Below are 18853 nucleotides of genomic sequence, written 5' to 3'. Positions count from 1 at the left end.
GAAGGCCACTTTGGTGAGAGTGATACTTTTCTTTCTTCAAAGCACGGGACAGCACACGCAATTGGTTGCCCGCAGAAACCCACCCTCACCACGGAGAGCCCCAGGCAACCGGGGCCACAAGCAGCTCGTGCATCGGGGAAGGTAATGTTGTATTATATTTAAAAACGTTTTACAGATATTTAGCTGTTAGAGAATTTGATCCTTGACTACTTGGATTTTCCTAGTAGATTAATTATAACTACTTGCATGAAAGTCGTAATATTGTTAATAATTTGACGTAAATAACTACTTTAAAAATCTCGGAATTTTGTATTTGTTTTATTATTGAATTTAATTGTCTGTAATTTGAAAAACTGAAACAATGAAACTGATCAGGTATCTAAGGTAATGTACTTTTAGACCAACTGCCAAAGTATTAATTAAATAATTGCGACGATTTGTATTACCTGTCCTCAATACATATCAAATAAAGTGATTAACAGGTAATTTAATCAATCATGAAATCATAATTTTATTTTAACTCAATCTGAATGGTTTAGTGTTCTAGGAAAACAAGTCTGTGTTTTATATTTTGATGGAAATACTTGAAAACCTGGAGCAACGTATGAATCACTTTTTAGAACAATACTTAAATAATAATATTGTAAATCGCTGAATTACGTTAGATTACCTATTTAATGTGGTGCTGTTTTACCATTTCATTAAAATTAATAGTTTGTCTACTTCATATTTCTGATCACCTTTTGTATCACATGTTTGTTTGCTTTTTATTTTTATGATGAATAGGGAGAATTTGTACAAATTGTAACTTGTATAGGACGGCGTAGCCGCACCTTCCGCCAATAAACGACGCTGGGTCCCACCATCGACGCTTCGGCTCCGCGATGCGGTCGCCACTCAAGAGTCTCGTAATGACCAGGTGTTCCGTAGGGTCCGAGGCATTCTCAACAAGCTCACTCCAGAGAAATTTCAGAAGTTGAGCGATGACTTGCTGCGGGTCGAATTACAGTCACCGGTCATTTTAAAGGGCGTCATTTTGCTTATCTTTGATAAGGCGCTAGATGAGCCGAAATACTCGTCGATGTACGCTCAGCTATGTAAAAGACTGAGCGAAGAAGCGCCAAACTTTGAACAGGGCGACGGTAGCACTAACACCTTCCGAATTCTGCTTCTTAATAAGTGCAAAGTAAGTTTGAGAGTGAAGTGATGAGAGATAAAGTTATCATTGTGGATTCGTTATTTAGGTAGAGTTTGAGAATCGAGCAGCCGCATTAGAGCGTAACATCAATGGATTCTCTGAGGACGGCACTCCCTTTAACAGGGACGAGCTGGACGAGAGACATTCAAACGCCAAGCGCAAAATGCTCGGCAACATCAAGTTTATCGGAGAACTGGGAAAATTGGAGATACTTTCCGAGTGCATATTGCATAGGTGCATCAGAGAGTTGCTCGTGCGCAGAGGGGACGACCCGTCCGAAGATCTCGAGTGTCTCTGCCAAATCATGCGCACATGCGGCAGAATCCTCGATACGGAAAAGGGCCATTACCTTATGGAGCAGTATTTCGATCGGATGCGCTCATTGGCTGAAAATATGGATCTGCAGCCCCGGATAAGGTTTATGCTGAAAGATGTCATTGACTTGAGAAGCGACAATTGGATGCCTCGAAAGGCCACTGTGGTCGAAGGACCTGTTCCAATGGCGCAGATCAGACCTGCAGAAGGCGACCGAACAGGTTTTAGGAGGTAAAATTTAGTTGTTTTTCTATTTTGGTTGTTAAGGCATTTTAATATCAAAAATTTCAGAGATCGTAACCAGCACGACCGCGATTCGGACCGTAACCAAACAGACTCCTTATTTAGACACCCATTAAGAACTAGAGGCGGACTGGATGACATGCTAGCCGAATTAAATCTGACGTCTTCGCCGGCCGCTCTAATACCAGTGGGACCACCATTTGGAGGATCGAACGGTTATTCAGGTCGCGATGGAAGAGATGCTCCCTTCAGGGGCGACAGGAGAACCGGCCAGGGATACAATAGCGGCAACTATGAAGGTAGCCGACGAGGCCATTACAAGCATAACCAGAATAATTCAGGGGCCAATTACAACAATCGTGAGTGTAACTAATCTCACAATAAGTACATTACGATAACAAACTCTTCAAATAAAATAACAGAGTCCAACAAAGACACAGCTCCCAGATTCAAGCGTAACAATCTAATAGTGGCCAAGGAGGAGCTGCACGAGATGGAGTTGAGACCGACGACGATGATGTTCCACAAAGCGTCGGTGCGTAATCACAACGCTGTAAATGCATCTCAGCCCACTAGGAATGTGAATACCGAACCGCCGTCTTTTGGAGGTGGAAAACAACCTCCCAGTGCTGTGAAGGAACCACTGCCTATGAAGCAGGTAGCGCAGGAAAAGCCTAAATCTAAGAAAGATAAGGTAAGGTTACTCTAATTTTGAGAGAAAAGAAAACTGAGCTGATAATTCGTCAGAAGTTTAAATTTAAATTTTAATACTCATCAAAATTGTTTTGTAAACTGGAAATTGCATCAAAGTCTTGATAATTGAGCTCATATTGACCACAAATTCATAAAATTTAATTTAAAAACTGCAAATTGTCGCCAAATTTATCAAAAACTGGTTTGATAATTAGAATGTTTCCATTCAAGTAAGTTATCAAATTTTGTTTTACAAATTTCAGTGACTGAAAAGTAAGGTATGGTTACTCTTTAGTCATATGTCATCAAAATATACCTCAAATTCATAAAAATTGACTTGTGAACTGATTTACATCAAATTCATGAAAACTGATTTTATAAATGGAATTTTGCCAGTCAAGACAGTTTCCAAAATTCAACAAATTTTGGTGTTCAAAACATGATAATTGACCTGAAAACTAAAAATTGACATCAAATCGTGAATTGACATAAAATGTATGAAAACTAACTTGATAATAGAAATTTTGCTAGTTAAGTCAATTTTCAATTTTTTTCCAACAAATTTTAGTACCTGAAACTTGAAAGCTGGAAACTGAGATGAAAATGTTGGAAATTGACTTCTAAATTACAAATTTACATCAAATTGTTGAAAATTGATAAAAAAATCTAATATTGACATCAAAGTCAATTTTAGTGCTTGAATCTTGTTAATATTAACTTGAAAACTGACATCAAAATGTTGAAAATTGATTAGTAAACTGGAAATTTACATCAAATTCTTGAAAATTGTATTAATGTAGAATTCATAAAAGCTAACTTCAAAATTTTAGCAATTTTCAGTGTTTGAAAGGTTTCTCCTATTTTGGGAGAAAAGAAAAAGTTTCAAAAGATAATGATTTACCACCTTAGTATTAATTAAATGGAGTTTAATTAAGGATAATTAATGCAGGGTCCAAGCAAAGAAGAAGTACTGAAAAAATTCAATACTTTACTAGACGAATATTGGAAGGGTGAAGTAGATCTAAAGCAAGCCATTAACTCTTACAAGGAACATAAAGTTCCTGACAAATTTGTCAAAGAACTTGTTATTTCTGGATTGTCCTTGGCTCTAGATAAGTCTGGTGAGTACATCTTGGATTAAGTTAGGATGAGAAGTATATAAATTTGATGTCTCTGGTAGATGTTGAACAGGAGAAACTCATTAAACTGATTGGAAACTTGAAAGAAGACGGTGCAGTGTCGGGTGGTGCCGTTCAAGAAGCTTTTAAGTCGTTATGCCATGTACTGGAGCAACGCACCGTTGACGGCGAAAACGAAAAAGATTCTATTATAACTGCGGCTTCCGGTCTGCTAGCAGCTGCCGTTTGTGAGCATTTGGCACCATTGTCTGATGTTGCCATTTTAACAGACAATGGGGCACACTATCCTTTGTTTTTATTGGTGCTACAACGTATTAAGATGAAGATTGGAAAGTCGGAACTTAGTGAAATGTTTAACAAGAGTAAAGTAAGAATGGTTCAACCAGATCAAAGTTTTATGATAAAGTAATGTGGGTTTGATGTTAATTAGATTAATTTGATGGCACAACTGCCTGAAGCTGACAGAACTAAAGAAAGATTGTCCGAAATTTTGGAGGAACGTGAACTCACTTTCTTGTATCCTTTGTTGCGTATCCAAGCGGACTTGGCAAGACAGCTGGCGACTGATCCCAATCCGCAAGCATTTTACAAGTGGATCAAGGTGAGTGTTCTCACTTTCTCACAATTCAAACATATTTTACATGAGTTTGTTTTTCCAGGAAAATCTCGAACCTTCGAATTTTAACGATCCAGGCTTTATTAATGCCCTCGTGACCGTTTTAATTAAATACATTACTCAGGAGGCTCAATCAGCCGGAGACGAAAAAGCTATGGTAAGTACGCTGTTACCTTACTTTTTACATAATACAGGGTGGTCCAGTTTTAAATGTCAATAATTCACCAATCGATAGCCCATCAAAAAATAAGTTGACATGCATTATGTCATTTTCCTGAAGAACGCTTCCTAAGGAAGACAAAGACCTCCAAAGTTGATTTTAAAAAATTGTTTTTTGCTACAACTGTCAGACCGTTGGACCAATTATGATCAAATTTGGAACAAGTAATTATGAAATGAGTAATCGTTATTTGATGTGAATGACATTCTTCAAAATTGTTTAGACGCGTCGATATAGGGGGATAGTCATTATTTTCTACGCTCACTGGATATTATTCAAATTTTGACAAAAATGTCTACTTGGGTTATTGTATTTTTTACTTTAAAATGGTGCAAAAAGATTCAAATCTGGTCATCGGTGAGGTTTACGAGTTAATTTTTGACACTGAAAATAGTTTTTTAAGTCTGCTATGTCAAAAACTTGGTGAAGATAACCCTAAAACGATTTTCTAAAGCTGAAAGTAAAAAAAAAGAAAAAGTAAAAAAACTTGAAAAGTTAGTCGTCAATTTTCATGAATCCAATGTCAATATCGTGTATTTGACTATTTTCAAGACTAAAATATTGAAATGTATTTTCAAATTATGAAAACTTACTTCAAATGCAAATTTTAAGCTTTTGATGTCACTTTACATTGGTACAGAGTCAGTTTTTGGTGTGCAAGTCAATTTTCAAGGTTGAAATGTGTAAATTGTGTGTGTGTGTGACTTGAATTCAATTTTTACTACTAAAGTTTTTCAACTTATCTGAAAACTTTAACGACTGACTACAAAGACAGTTTTTTTAATACTCTCAAGTCAATTTTCACAGTTTCCGTCAATTGTCAAGGCTAAAGTCTTTCAATTTGCGTGAAAACTGGTTACAAAGACAATTTTTAAGCCTCTAAAGTAAATTTTCACCTTTTCAAAGTAATATTACTGGTTAATAAGTCAATTTTCAAAACTAGTCTTTCAATTTGTCTGGAAACTATGAAAACTGGCTACAAAGAAATTTTTTAAGCTTCCTAAGTCAATTTTCACCGTTTTCAAGATAATTTTTAAGTTGGGTTGGGTTGGTTTTGGGTCTTTAAAATTGCTCCAGCGGTCTGACAGTTATGACAAGAAACCGATCTTTTAAACTGAACTTTTATGGACTGTATTTTCCTTGGGAAGCATTTTTCATGAAAATGACATAATGTATGTTAACTGGACCACCCTGTATATGTGATACTTAAGAGGTTTTATTTTGTCGTATGAAAATCTTGCTGAACATCGGGAAATTGTTAGGCAGAGTTGAAAAATTGAAGTGATTTGCACTGTTAACTCAGACACACTAATTAGTATTATGTTTTTTTACAACAAAATGCGGGAATTTATACATAGAATATCCTTCTTTTGGATCCCAACTTTGTACCTAGAATTTCTAGCTTGTTGAAAAGCTGCAACATGGCATTATTATTGTATTTGATATCCGACGTTTCTGTTTGTGGTAACCATCATAAAACTATTTTTTGTTGAACAATAATTTCAAGGGGATACTGTTTATTTTAAGACTGAAAAGGAACAGGCCCTACTGAAACGTTATCAGCTCATCCTGCACGCCTTCTTGCGCGACAAATCATCTTTACAGCTGGTCGCTGTTTACTCCCTACAGATGCATTTCTACGCATTGGGATTCCCTAGAGGCCAACTGCTTAGATGGTTTATGGCGATGTACGAACTGGAAATTGTCGATGAGGAGGCGTTTCTCAATTGGAAGGAAGACGTGACCGACGCTTACCCCGGCAAAGGACAGGCTCTGTTTCAGGTAAACTATTTTACTAAGAATTATGTCTTTTTCTTTAATGCGGCGTTGTCTAGTTGACAAATCACATTTTTTGTTTTGTTTCTAAGCAAAAAATAACAGTTTTTTGTGTGTTTTCTTTAATTATTGTTATTTGTTTTTAATATTCATCAAGGGTTATTTTATACTTAATACGTTATCAATTCCATGTTTAATCTTAAAACAGTCACGTGACCATTTGTACCTTAAAATGAGTCACAAGATTTAGAGTTTAAAACTAAAAAACGGTCACGTAGTCTTTAAAATTAAATTTAATTATTGAAAATATTTCACGTGACCCGTCAAATAATATTTTGTCATTTACAGTCACGTGATCTTCAGGGTTCCGTTTTGGCATTAAATAAGAGTCACGTGATCTTTAAAAATAAAATTTGAGTATTTAAAATCGTCATGCGACTTTATGAACTGTAAAAAGAGTCACGTATAGTTAGGTTCTAACATATAAAACAGTCACGTTACCTTTAGGATTCCGGTTTGACGTGAACGGTTTGATTTAAACTGAAAAACGAGCTGAAAAAAAACTTAAATTTGCACTGTAAAGAGGGTCAGGTGTCTTTAAAAATATCAGTTACGTGATCCTTAAAATTACATGTAAATCAGTCATGTGACATTATAAATTGCATTTGTAATCTTAAAAGAGCCACGTGACCTTCAGGATATGTTTTGACGTTAAAAAAGTCACGCGATTTGAAAACGTGATTTAGTGTATCAGTTTAAAACTAAAAAAACGGTCACGGGACCTTTAGGATTCTGTTTTGACGTTAAAAAAAGAGTCCTGTGACTTTTAAAATACAGGGTGTCTAAAAAGTCTGGAATATTGCAAATATCTCGAAAACTGCTGATTTTATTTTTCTCAAAATTTGCGTCTTGTTATAGTAAATAACAGCGCATGACGTGAGGGTGAAATGAGGTTCGCAAGTATACAGGGTCAGTCACAAATTATACCAACTTTCTTAATTCAAACCTAACACACTGTATATTACTTCAGATTTTAAGAGTACTTATAAAGGCCAATTGAACGATATACGATTTTTTTTTTTGTACCTACCTATAACAATGATAGGTGTAACAATGACAGCTAACGTCAATATAATGTTAAATTAATTGGCAAATTTTCCTATTACTTAAAATGGTGTTTTTGAGTGAGAAGGAAAAGACTGACATCTTAAGTATGGCGGGATATGGCGACCGTAAGAGAACGCAGCAGGAAGTATGTGATTTGTTTATTTAATAATTATTATTCTTTTTATTATTTTTTTAATTTTTTTAATTTTTATTTTTTTTTTATTTTTTTTTTATACTGTAGATCGTTGAATTGGCCTTTATGAGTACTCTTAAAATCTGAAGTAATATACAGTGTGTTAGGTTTGAATTAAGAAAGTTGGTATACTTTGTGACTGACCCTGTATACTTGCGAACCTCATTTCACCCTCACGTCATGCGCTGTTATTTACTTTAACAAGACGCAAATTTTGAGAAAAATAAAATCAGCAGTTTTCGAGATATTTGCAATATTCCAGACTTTTTAGACACCCTGTAGATCTGTATTATCGATACCCCAAACCAGAAATTCTTATCTTGTTTAGTTTTCAAAATACGAGTAATTTAACTCAAATTTATTTGAAAAAAATCAAGTATGTCTGCAATGAGGAGCTGTATTAGCGCCATCTCTTAGAGTTTACCTACAACTTAAGCGGCCGAAATACATTCGGAAGCCGTTGAAGCGTAAAGGGCTTCCTTTTTGGGTGCCACTTTAATTACATTGCTCTGGTTGTCTGTACTTATCATTTAGTCTATATGCTAGAGGTCAATTTTAATTATTTGTTACAGGTTAACCAGTGGCTTACATGGCTTCAGGAAGCCGAATCTGAAGACGAAGAAGGGGACGACTGAGCGACCCCACCCCCTTAAACAAAACACTCGTCAAGTCTATTATAATGACCAATCACGCCCATTTAGCAAAGTAATCGATTAAGTTTAACGACAAAAAAAAATGAAAAATCGCCGAAAAAAAGACGTAAACAAAATGGTTCTCGATTTTTTTTATTTTTACGATATTCCTAGTTTCAAGTTAGGGGTTTGGATTTTACAAGTTTGTCATTTACACCGCCTTAAAATAAGTAATCGTCAAGTAGTGTCAGTGTGGTGGAGAGACCGGTTTCTAGAGCTTGAAGTTTCTTGTTGGGATCGAGCGAAGCACGCCTTTAAAAAAAAAACTGACTTTTTTTTATTGAGAATATTTGTAGTTTAAAGCAGACGAAAAGACTGTGAGGTTTATCCTTCAAGCTTGCTTCAAGTTTCAGGTTGACTGCAGCAATAAGTATGACACAAATAGCCCACCGAAATTGCCTTAAGTCAATTCGATGTTTCAATGTTCTTTGTGTTGTCGTTTCATTTCACCCGATGTAGTTAGCCCAAGTCTCTCTCCTTTTAGATAAATTTGTTTAGGTATTAAGTGTTGAATGCGTAACGATTATAGTAACCATTAACATTAGGGTGTAGTCTTCATATACTGTTTAGCTAAATGTATCGTGTAGGATAATAAAAAAAGATTACGTTTGCATAATGGATGCGTGTTCTTTTTTATATAAAGATTCGCTCATTTTTTCAGTTCTTGGTTTTATTTTTCTAGCTTATAATTAGTAAATAATAGACTCTCTTTTGAAAATACTTTTGTTGTCAACTAAGTGGTTTGTCTGTGTAAACTATTTTATAATGTCCCACGCTTTGGAATGTTATATAAAGCAACGTTTTACAGGCCACATAGTTGGCCACCTAGGACTTCTTATTTGTATCTTGTACCAGATGGTGTAGGTCCACTGAAACATTATAAACACAACCATAGAAAACAGACCCTCTTTATTAAGTTAGTTCAGTGTTCACAATAATCACGTAGTAGGTTATTCATGTAACTACATTTTTCAATTGAAAAACTGTGATTGTGTGTTCAATTTTAACAATACGCTGTCACACAAAAAAAGTGCCGAAATATATAGACAATTTCATAAAAAATGGCTGTGTTTCTTGCAGTTTTACCAACAACGGTCATCGTAGGTTGGCACGTCTGTTTAACTTCAATACGGCACTACTATTTCCACCTAACTCTATTAAAGCCTTATATTAATTCTTTTTGCTCATTTTAACTGCGCATAAATTCATATTGATTTACATATTTTTCAGCCAAAGAAGCTGCTATTTTTTATTTCTACAGTCATCACATTGAGTTAGCGCAGGTTTACGTTGTGATTTTATTTAGTTTTTACTACAACTCCCTGAATGGTAATTTAACAAAAGGGGTGGATTTTCCTCAAATGTGTCCAATAGATTTATTGTCTTATAATTTTCTAAAATTTTGTTTTGTGTGTTAAGTTAATTACCGGAAAATGTACCGTCAATTTTGTGTTAATAAATTACATCCGATAAACATTGCAAGTGTTTTTATTTAAAACCCACAAATGAATCTCTCTAAGTCTCTACTAAACTCTGAATCAAAGTATCTTCTACACATCAGTTTAATGAAACAAACAATTACATTTGCTTTCAGCAAAAACACTCAACTAAAAAAGTCTGTTACTTCTTGAAGTTCTCTCTCTCTAGCTTGTTCATGCGCCCATCGTGCTTCTGCCATTCTGTCGCTTAATGACCACTTAAAATGGGAAATTTTCTCCCCACATTTTTGGCATTTTTTATTCCCAAACGGCGGTTGTTTCATAAAAGTCAACAGACAGCTCTGATGAAAAAGATGTCCACAGAACACTCTCTCAATGTGATTAGGAGAATTTTCGTCTTTTTCCAGTTCCTACAATTTGGTTTTGCTGTGGTAAATGAGTTAATGATTTTTTTAAGCTTTATACTTGAGAGTTTTTTGGAAAACAAATTTTATTACAAAACTGGCAATGTTCAGATGGCAGTCGTTTTATACAGTCTATTAAAAAGGTTGCCACCCTTTCTAAGGAAGGGCTTGGTTTAAATTTTGGTGTGTTTAGTTTGGGTTTCAATGGTGGCTCCACACATCTCCTTCCAATTTCTTTTGCTTGAGCTACAATGTGTTTGTAGAATGCTGGGGAAAAGTTTGTATCAGCATCTTGTAATCTGCAACAGTTGTTTTAGTGAAGTAAAATTATTGAACAAAACCATTACTCAAAGTGTCTTACACAATTGCTGATGATGGATAATTATCAGGAACACCAATTTTTGTTGATAAATAATAATTCCCATTATGGACTTTTAAAACTACACTAGAGACTTTCTGTTTCAGTTTTAACTCATCCTTTTCACTCAGGACTTTCTTCACTCTGGTTATTTCTTCATAACAACAAATTAGGGGATTTTCATCAATGAACCTCCTAAGAAACTTTATAATATGCAATATTTGTGGTTTTCCTAAAGGAGAACTAGACTAATAAACTTAAGATGTAGCTTAAACCTAATTTCTAGATAACACTCAATTACCCAATATAGATTTGATTTCCTGTTCACAAACACTAGTCAAATTCAGGAGCAACTTCTCTGACAAAGTTTTACTTTTCAGTTCAAGTAACAGAGGCACCTTGGGATAATCACAAGGAAACTGGAGGCATAGACTAAGTGTTTTAAAGTCTGTTTTTCTTATTTCCACTCGTACCATAGTCGGTACACATGAAATAAGTTTCGACCCTGCCACCACATGCTCACAGAGTCTCTTAACTTCAGTGAGCTCATCTTCCACAAATCCCATAGGATTCAATTGATTATACCTGTTAATAAAGATACCTCAGAGGTTTTGGACTTTTTTTTATTATTTATACAGTTTTTTTGGGAATAGGTGAAAAGCCGTGTTGATTTAACTAGTTTTTAAAGCTGTTTAGTTTACAATGCAAGACTGTTGTTCAAATTACACATTCAATTAATTTACCTAATATAAAAATGATTAGAAAATGAAAATAAACAAAACATTTGTTAATTTGTTTGTTTAGAATAAAGTTAGGTTAGAGGGGTTTAAAGACAAATGTCGAAAAAAGCTTGCATTTTCATTGGTGGAAAATTCCATGTGACTGTCGTTGTCAAAATCTCGTGACACTGACAGGTGACTTATTCCACAGAGAACCGAAATTACAATTTTGTTATTTCTTGTAATTTCAAAAAATTAAATCTTTAAACATCCATTTAAAGAAAATAGTTTATTTGTGAACAGTTATGGCTGGATTTCCAGGCAGTATTGCCTTTGATGAATACGGCAGACCTTTCATTATCCTGAGGGATCAGGACAGGCAAAAAAGACTGACCGGAATAGACGCCCTAAAGGTAGGTTATGTTTTGTTTTGTTTTCAGGGAATCAAACCGACTGGCCCAAAAAAATGAAATAAACCCCCCATTTTGCACAATTCACTGATTTTGAACCATAATTTGGGTTTCTATTACTGAAAATTTCTAATTAAAATGTCAACTTTTTATTGCAGTCTCATATTTTGGCTGCCAGACAGATTTCAAATACCATCAGGACCTCCTTGGGTCCGAAAGGCCTTGACAAGATGATGGTATCACCTGACGGTTTGTCATTCATAATTTCTCAACTTTTTCTTATCTACTAAAGTTAAATCCATCACAGGTGATGTCACTGTAACTAATGATGGGGCCACTATTTTAAAGTTAATGGATGTGGAGCATGAAATTGGAAAGCTTTTAGTAGAGTTGTCTCAATCGCAGGACGACGAAATTGGTGCTAACACACTAATATTTTGTTGAAAGAACAAAACTTAATTAAAAACTAAATTTTTAGGAGATGGTACTACTGGTGTTGTAGTACTTGCTGGTGCTTTGTTAGAGCAAGCATCAGCTTTGCTAGACCGTGGTATTCACCCAATCAGGATAGCTGATGGTTTTGAGTTGGCATGCCAGACTGCTGTGAATCATCTAGAAAAGATTGCAGAGTTGTTTCCAGTTTCAGCCACAAATATTGAACCTTTAGTTAAAGTGGCAATGACTACTTTGGGCTCAAAGATTATCAATAAATGTCACAAACAAATGGCTGAAATTGCTGTCAAGGCTGTATTGGCAGTAGCTGATTTAGAACAGAAAGATGTGAACTTTGAATTAATTAAAGTTGAAGGAAAGGTAAGTTGTGCTTTTTATAATATTTTGTATCAATCTGGTATTAAATGTGTCTGTGTTCGGTTTTTTAAGTTTTTTTTTTGGATCTCTGAATATTTCAATAATTATAGTTGGATTTCTGGTGGTACTGTATTGACATGTAACACAAACAATTTGATGACATATGCATCATTTACATTCAACATACATTTTCTAATCATTGGTACTGGCAGTTATAATATTAAATATTATTTAGTTGCTTGGTTTATATGAAAAAGAAGGAAATATGTATGTATACATTATTTGTTTTTAATATGAAAAGAGCTGTGTCTGGAAACATAAATTAAAAAAAAAACAACTTAAAATATCATATGCATGATATCAACTTAATTTACCACTAATCACTACTTTTCCTTAATTTTTCTTGTACTTAATCTTTGGCTTTAAGTACCAAAAAATCGTTTGACAACACTGTTCAATCCTTTGGAGAGTTAAAGTTTAGATAACAAGGGTAACAAACTGAATTAATTTGTAACAAACACAGTTTTTGCCTTTAATGTAAACTAACTTTGTCTCATCATCATGGTAAATGAAAGTTTAAAGCTTCTGCTGTATCTTGTCAGTCTGGACATTTTGTCTTTTTCATGAAAATCTATTTAAGTCGAAAGATTATTATGATGTTTCAATTAGGTTGGTGGACAATTAGAGGATACCATTCTAGTAAAAGGTGTCATAATTGACAAAACAATGTCTCATCCTCAAATGCCTAAAGAATTGAAAGATGTGAAAATCGCCATTTTGACTTGTCCATTTGAACCACCAAAACCAAAGACTAAACATAAGTTGGAAGTGACTGACGTCGCTAAGTACAAAGAATTGAGGCAGTATGAACAGGACAAATTTAAGGAAATGGTTGGTTTGGTCAAGAAAGCTGGAACAACTTTGGCTATTTGTCAATGGGGATTTGATGATGAGGCAAATCATCTCCTATTGGAGCAGCAATTGCCGGCTGTCAGATGGGTTAGTTTGTTTTAAATTTTGATCATGGATATAATCATAAAAGTGGACTGTAGGTTGGAGGGCCGGAAATTGAGCTGATTGCAATTGCTACTGGCGGTCGAATTGTACCGAGATTTGAGGAGTTGAGTCCTGAAAAATTAGGATCAGCTGGTTTGGTCCGTGAGTTATCATTTGGTACTACTAGCGACAAAATGTTGGTTATTGAAGACTGCTCCAATTCCAGGTAAGTTTAAGCAGCTGTTATGGGGGATTGAGTTCTAAGTGTTCATTATAGGGCTGTAACAATTTTGGTACGTGGAGGAAACAAAATGTTGGTTGAGGAAGCAAAGAGAAGCTTACATGATGCCTTGTGTGTTGTGAGAAGCTTGGTTCAGGTGAGTGTTATTTGTTTGAGGGTTTTCTTAAAGAACTTGTTGAGTAAATAACCATTTTGTTGCAGGAACCGAGAGTAGTATATGGAGGAGGTGCCGCTGAAATCGCTTGCAGTTTAGCTGTGGCTGCTCAAGCAGATCAGCTAGCAACATTAGAACAGTATGCATTCAGAGCCTTTGCTGAAGCTTTAGAAGCCATTCCTTTAGCTTTAGCTGAAAATAGTGGTCTTTCTGCTATTCACTGTTTGGGGGAGGTTAAGGTAAGACAAACAATTTTTTAATTGAGCATATTTATGTGTTATTTTTTTAGGCCAAACAATCAGCTTCGGGAGACCCCGCACTCGGTATAGACTGCATGTTTACAGGAAGTTACAACATGCGTGAACAACATGTTATCGAATCTCTGAGATCCAAGCGACAACAGCTGCTGTTAGCCACGCAGCTGGTTAAAATGATCTTAAAAATCGACGACGTGCGATCGCCTAGTGATATGCAGGGTTAATTTTTCTCGCATATAGTATTGTCTCTATTCTAAGTTCTTTTGCTTGCAAAACTAATTTTGATAAACTAATCGTTATGGTATACTCCATTTTAAAAAACGAAAATGCAAGTTTCGAAGTGTATGTATTTGTTTGCTTAATTCACCTGTCGAAACGCCTATTTTAAACATACTTATCACGATTTAATAAAAGTTTGATATAGTGGCAGTTTTTTATTTATTGAAAAAAAAAATTATTGGCTGCAGTTGTTGCAGTATCTATGAATTTAAATGCGTTGCACTCAATTGTCCAGAACTAGAGTATTGAAAGAAATTAAGTTTATTGGCATTTCAAGATAAGAGATACTCCCTCTGGCGGTCAATTTTGAAAACAGTTTCGGGCTGTCATTTTTCCGTTTACGTTGAGTGAGCGAAGGAGTGACAGGGATGGCGCATGTCGTTGATGTCATGTGGACTTGCCTGTTGACCGATAAAGTGTGTTTCGTCCCGGGAGCTGTTGTTGGACTTGTTAGTAAGGCTTGATACTCTGGCTCAGCTCCGTGCCTTATACACACGACTAAAGTTGACTTGTAACTGCTATATTAAGTTAAATTGTGACAGACGATGCGTGCTTGATGCTAGCAGAGTTTTTGATGCGTGGTGCCATCTGTGTGGACGTGTGCGAAGTGAGTCGCCACAGTTCCATAAATATAATAAGTGACAGTGTCATATTATTTATAGTTTTAGTAGGTTTTAGGGGGCCCGATTTTAGTTCAACTGGCGCTGCGATCTTAACTTGAAACGCGAATAGTTGAAATTAAGGCCGCATTCGTTTTTTTTTACGCTCCATAGAGCGAGCAGAGCTTTTTTGACATCACAATGACGACGACGACGAATTTGATAGTTGGTCAAACCAAACAAACTATGGTTTTGCTAAATTACGTCAACGTGATGTAAAAAACGCTCTGCTCGCTCCATGGTCTTATAAACATAAACAATAGCAAATATCCATAATTTCCTTGTTACCGGGGTTATATTTTATACTACTGACGCAGTCTAATCAAAATTACGTCGAGGCAAGTGTTAGACCGACTTTTTATCAAATTAAAACGATTAAGTTTAAAATCACATTCTGGCAACGTTACAAACAACATAAATAGACTGTAGAGTTGGCAACCTGGCTGAACAATTTTTGGATGGCGCTTCAATCGCGTGTTGTGATTGGTGAATCGATTTGTTGTTTTTCCGGTCTGCTCCTTGTGTGAAGTCCGAGAGTGTTCTAAAATTTTCTCTGCTTCAAGTAGGAATATTATAGTGTTTTCTTATCAGTTTATCGTGTTTATCAGCTTTATTACACAGGTAACAAATAGGATTTTACCCTAATAAACGTTGCGAATATCTCATCTTAATTCCTGGAAGGATTTTCTTATCTAATGTAAATTTTGGTTAGTATACAAGTTTTTCCTACAAAATTTATATATTTTTTAATTTTTTGTTTTATATTAACAGCTGAAAAGTATGGAAAGCAGTAATAGTGAGGTTGGAGTAGGAGATCAGTATAATTTAAAGTGGAACAATCATTTGGCTAATTTTGTTCAAACATTTATCGAACACCAACATGCTGAGACACTAGTGGATGTTACATTGTCTTGTGAAGGGCAGTACATTAAAACCCATAAACTAATATTGTCAGCTTGCAGTGATTATTTTCACAGCATTTTTCAAGTAAGTACTTATGTGTTAAAAAAGAAATATTTGCACACCCTTATTAATGCAGGTACACACCACTCTTCCACATCCTATAATTTTCTTAAACGGAGTTCGATTTAGCGATCTTAAATACATATTACACTTTATGTACCATGGTGAGGTTAAGGTGCTTGATAAAGACTTGCCACATGTGTTATCATTAGGAGAGGCTTTACAAATTAAAGGTTTGATACTTTACTTATTAATCTGTAATGATCTTAATTCATGTGCTATTTAAAGGTTTGTCCTCTGTTAAACTTCGTGATGTTCCACCAGAAAGTACTCCTCCAGTGGTTTCACCCGCAAAAGTGCCCCTACCAAAAGTACCAGTTAACCCTACCAAGGTGGTCCAGAGTGTACAAAATAATTCCACACCTCCCATCCAAACTAAAAGAGTGTTAAATGAAGAAGTTGCAATTGCGCTGTATGTGTATTTATTTTTATTTTTTCAGTTAAATGGAAAAATATTTGTTTTATGCAGGAAAAATGATTCAAAACCCCTTTTTGACTATTCTAGAAGCAAGCTGAAAGTAGTAAGCCCCAGCCAAATTAATTTAAAGGAACACTTGCCATTAAGGTCTACAGAAAAGCTACCAAGTAATTTACCAGTATTAAATGAGGTAATTTAAAATTAATGGGTTATTGTTTACTTATCTGCATTCACAAATGTTCATTTGTTGTTTGGCTATTCTTTTTAGTGAGTCATGTTTGGTATGTTGTTTCATTGATTATTGTTATCAAAATGTTGTTTTAATTTATTTGCAAAGTAGCAGAGGCTTTTAGAATTATTTTTTATTTGCCAGTGGCCTCTAATAACACTACTAAAACCCTCTCAAATAACCAAAAATTGCCAGAGGTCTCTACAATTGTCCTAAACCGTCTAGAAAATTTTTAAATTTCTAAAAGTCTTTAGATTTACCTGAATACTATAATTTTACTAAAAATCTTCTAAAAGCTGACAGAAGCCTTATACAAGTGTTCTAAACCTTGAAAGAAGTTTTTTATCTTGCCAGAGGCCTTGTGAATCATTATGGTACTGTCTGTTTCCTATACAATGTCTCAAAATTAAAAAAAATATATGTTTAAGTTTGCCAAGGTTTTTAAAACTATTTTGGAAGTGCCAAAAATCCCTAAATACTACTAAAAACGTCCCACAACCTACCAGAGATCTTTACAAAGATTCCAAATATTCCAGATTTTTTTTAAATTGCAAACGATTTTGAAAGTAGTTGAGGAATTGCTGGAAATCTCCAAATACTGCTAAAGTCTCATAAAATCCGCTAGAAGCTTCTACAAGGTACATAAAATGTATAAGAATTTTCTTAAATTGCTAAAGACCTTTAGATTCATTTTGAAATTGCCAGAAACCGCTGCAAGTGTTCTGTTGACATTATTAATTTCCAAACGTTTTCTAGAATTTATTTGGTCTGGTGACACCGAGAAATCAAAGATATTGTATCTGTATAAACTTGACAACATCGCTCATTAACCTTCACCATCACCTTCTGAAGCTTACTATGAATTGTTTTTAACGTGCCAGAAGCCTCTAGCAGCCATTTTGTATTGCCAGAGGCCTCTGAAACCTTCTTAAGCTTACTATGAATTGTTTTTAACGTGCCAGAAGCCTCTAGCAGCCATTTTGTATTGCCAGAGGCCTCTGAAACCTTCTTAAGCTTACTATGAATTGTTTTTAACGTGCCAGAAGCCTCTAGCAGCCATTTTATATTGCCAGAGGCCTCTGAAACCTTCTTAAGCTTACTATGAATTGTTTTTAACGTGCCAGAAGCCTCTAGCAGTCATTTTGTATTGCCAGAGGCCTCTGAAACCTTCTTAAGCTTACTATGAATTGTTTTTGCCGTGCCAGTGTTTTTAACGCGCTATATGGAAATTGTTTTGTTGGCACCATACATAACCAGTCAACTTGATACTTACCGATATAATGAAAATAATTTAAGACATGAGGAACTTAAATTAGAACAAAAATAAACCCTATTAATAACTAATTATCATTGAAAATAGGACATTGCTCTGATTGGACAAAAATAAAAGTTTTTATTGGTTATTTTTCTCCAGGTTTCCTCCACAATCAATACTAGTACGTCTCGAAGTCAAGAATTAGCTAATCACCGACCAATCAAGGTGGATGTAAAGAATCCCATACCAAAACCACCCCACGCCTTTATGATTTTTGCCAATGAATGGAGAAAAAAATTAACCGTCGAGCATCCCGGTATGCAAACAATCATCAGTTTATTTTTTTCCCAGAAAACATTTTTAACTCTTGTAGAAGAGAACAACAAAGAAATTTCTGTAAGACTGGGAGATATGTGGAAAAATTTGCTACCAGAAACCAAGAGTATTTACTACAGAGAAGCAAAAAGAGCTGAAGAGGAACACAGACAAAAATATCCCAAGTAAGTAGACGCAGAAAATTGAATTATCTTCTGATTTTGTTCTTAATAATAGTTATGATGCTTCAAGTTCAAATAGTGATTTGAAGAGAAAAGCGGACGTTTTGCAAGACAGTACTAATTCTACTTCGGCGGTAAGTAAATGCTAAGAGGTAAAAACAAATTATAAAATTTTCTGGGCTTTAGACTAAAGTAACTGTTCATCCCAAGGAACTTGCGGAGGTACAAGAACGGATAGATATAGTTGACAGCGACTGATTTGACCTAAATTACATTTGCTTTTAAATCAGGTGATGATTCAACTAAGTTTGTCACTTTTTTGAATAATATTTCCTGCAGGAAGTGTTTTTATTTTTGGGGTCTTATTGATGCGATTTAAAGATAATGTTGGTTTTTATAAAAAAAAAAGTAGCACCAAATGTTTGTTGTTTCTCCGAAATTGAGTTGGAACATTCCTGTTCCTTATACACTGCCGGTCTAGTATGTAATATAAGTACATTCTTAAAAACTCAT

At 35.0% G+C, this 18853-nt stretch overlaps 4 protein-coding genes across 8 annotated transcripts; 3 read left to right on the top strand and 1 right to left on the bottom strand.

Moving 5' to 3' along the window:
* Positions 1-9666, top strand: NAT1 (N-acetyltransferase 1). The gene is made up of 11 exons (XM_081981928.1): positions 1-141; positions 818-1186; positions 1245-1744; positions 1805-2115; positions 2179-2450; positions 3399-3570; positions 3630-3955; positions 4019-4189; positions 4248-4361; positions 5952-6206; positions 8073-9666. The coding sequence occupies exons 2-11, from the start codon at positions 1082-1084 to the stop codon at positions 8133-8135; spliced, it is 2289 nt and encodes a 762-aa protein (XP_081838054.1). The 5' UTR covers positions 1-141; positions 818-1081; the 3' UTR covers positions 8136-9666.
* Positions 9665-11218, bottom strand: LOC145730630 (uncharacterized). The gene is made up of 4 exons (XM_081981945.1): positions 10695-11218; positions 10397-10625; positions 10097-10334; positions 9665-10041 (listed from the first exon to the last, which is right to left on the bottom strand). The coding sequence occupies exons 1-4, from the start codon at positions 10957-10959 to the stop codon at positions 9796-9798; spliced, it is 978 nt and encodes a 325-aa protein (XP_081838071.1). The 5' UTR covers positions 10960-11218; the 3' UTR covers positions 9665-9795.
* An 85-nt stretch (positions 11219-11303) lies between these two features.
* Positions 11304-14404, top strand: CCT5 (chaperonin containing TCP1 subunit 5). Its single transcript, XM_081981931.1, has 9 exons — positions 11304-11525; positions 11681-11771; positions 11830-11940; positions 12001-12335; positions 13002-13331; positions 13385-13554; positions 13606-13705; positions 13771-13962; positions 14013-14404. The coding sequence occupies exons 1-9, from the start codon at positions 11418-11420 to the stop codon at positions 14202-14204; spliced, it is 1629 nt and encodes a 542-aa protein (XP_081838057.1). The 5' UTR covers positions 11304-11417; the 3' UTR covers positions 14205-14404.
* A 1007-nt stretch (positions 14405-15411) lies between these two features.
* On the top strand, positions 15412-18853 carry LOC145730628 (uncharacterized). 5 transcript variants are annotated; one of them, XM_081981941.1, is made up of 10 exons: positions 15412-15480; positions 15540-15625; positions 15690-15905; positions 15958-16114; positions 16170-16353; positions 16411-16549; positions 18003-18159; positions 18217-18343; positions 18396-18474; positions 18527-18853. In XM_081981941.1, the coding sequence occupies exons 3-10, from the start codon at positions 15699-15701 to the stop codon at positions 18596-18598; spliced, it is 1122 nt and encodes a 373-aa protein (XP_081838067.1). In that variant the 5' UTR covers positions 15412-15480; positions 15540-15625; positions 15690-15698; the 3' UTR covers positions 18599-18853. The 5 variants fall into 5 exon arrangements, with proteins under 5 accessions (XP_081838067.1, XP_081838069.1, XP_081838065.1 ...); XM_081981940.1 differs by having other exon boundaries at positions 15463-15480; positions 15527-15625; XM_081981943.1 differs by having other exon boundaries at positions 15415-15625; positions 16447-16549.

The sequence above is a fragment of the Ips typographus genome, linkage group LG6 (genome assembly GCF_016097725.1).
Source record: "Ips typographus isolate SLU linkage group LG6, UJ_Ityp_2.0, whole genome shotgun sequence".
NCBI lineage: Eukaryota > Metazoa > Arthropoda > Insecta > Coleoptera > Curculionidae > Ips > Ips typographus.
This window is presented reverse-complemented; position numbering and strand designations above follow the sequence as displayed.

Excerpts from the sequence above, each read along its gene's own strand:
- NAT1 (XM_081981928.1), top strand. The coding sequence starts at position 1,082 with ATGTACGCTCAGCTATGTAAAAGACTGAGCGAAGAAGCGCCAAACTTT. Across the intron at positions 2,116-2,178 it reads AGGGGCCAATTACAACAATC|AGTCCAACAAAGACACAGCT; the intron begins GTGAGTGTAACT and ends ATAAAATAACAG. Across the intron at positions 6,207-8,072 it reads AAGGACAGGCTCTGTTTCAG|GTTAACCAGTGGCTTACATG; the intron begins GTAAACTATTTT and ends TATTTGTTACAG.
- LOC145730630 (XM_081981945.1), bottom strand. The coding sequence starts at position 10,959 with ATGGGATTTGTGGAAGATGAGCTCACTGAAGTTAAGAGACTCTGTGAG. Across the intron at positions 10,626-10,694 it reads GGAAATCAAATCTATATTGG|GAAAACCACAAATATTGCAT; the intron begins GTAATTGAGTGT and ends GTTCTCCTTTAG. Across the intron at positions 10,335-10,396 it reads TATCCATCATCAGCAATTGT|ATTACAAGATGCTGATACAA; the intron begins GTAAGACACTTT and ends CAACTGTTGCAG.
- CCT5 (XM_081981931.1), top strand. The coding sequence starts at position 11,418 with ATGGCTGGATTTCCAGGCAGTATTGCCTTTGATGAATACGGCAGACCT. Across the intron at positions 11,526-11,680 it reads CCGGAATAGACGCCCTAAAG|TCTCATATTTTGGCTGCCAG; the intron begins GTAGGTTATGTT and ends TTTTTATTGCAG. Across the intron at positions 13,706-13,770 it reads TTGTGAGAAGCTTGGTTCAG|GAACCGAGAGTAGTATATGG; the intron begins GTGAGTGTTATT and ends ATTTTGTTGCAG.
- LOC145730628 (XM_081981941.1), top strand. The coding sequence starts at position 15,699 with ATGGAAAGCAGTAATAGTGAGGTTGGAGTAGGAGATCAGTATAATTTA. Across the intron at positions 18,160-18,216 it reads ATTAACCGTCGAGCATCCCG|AAGAGAACAACAAAGAAATT; the intron begins GTATGCAAACAA and ends TAACTCTTGTAG. Across the intron at positions 18,344-18,395 it reads CACAGACAAAAATATCCCAA|TTATGATGCTTCAAGTTCAA; the intron begins GTAAGTAGACGC and ends TCTTAATAATAG.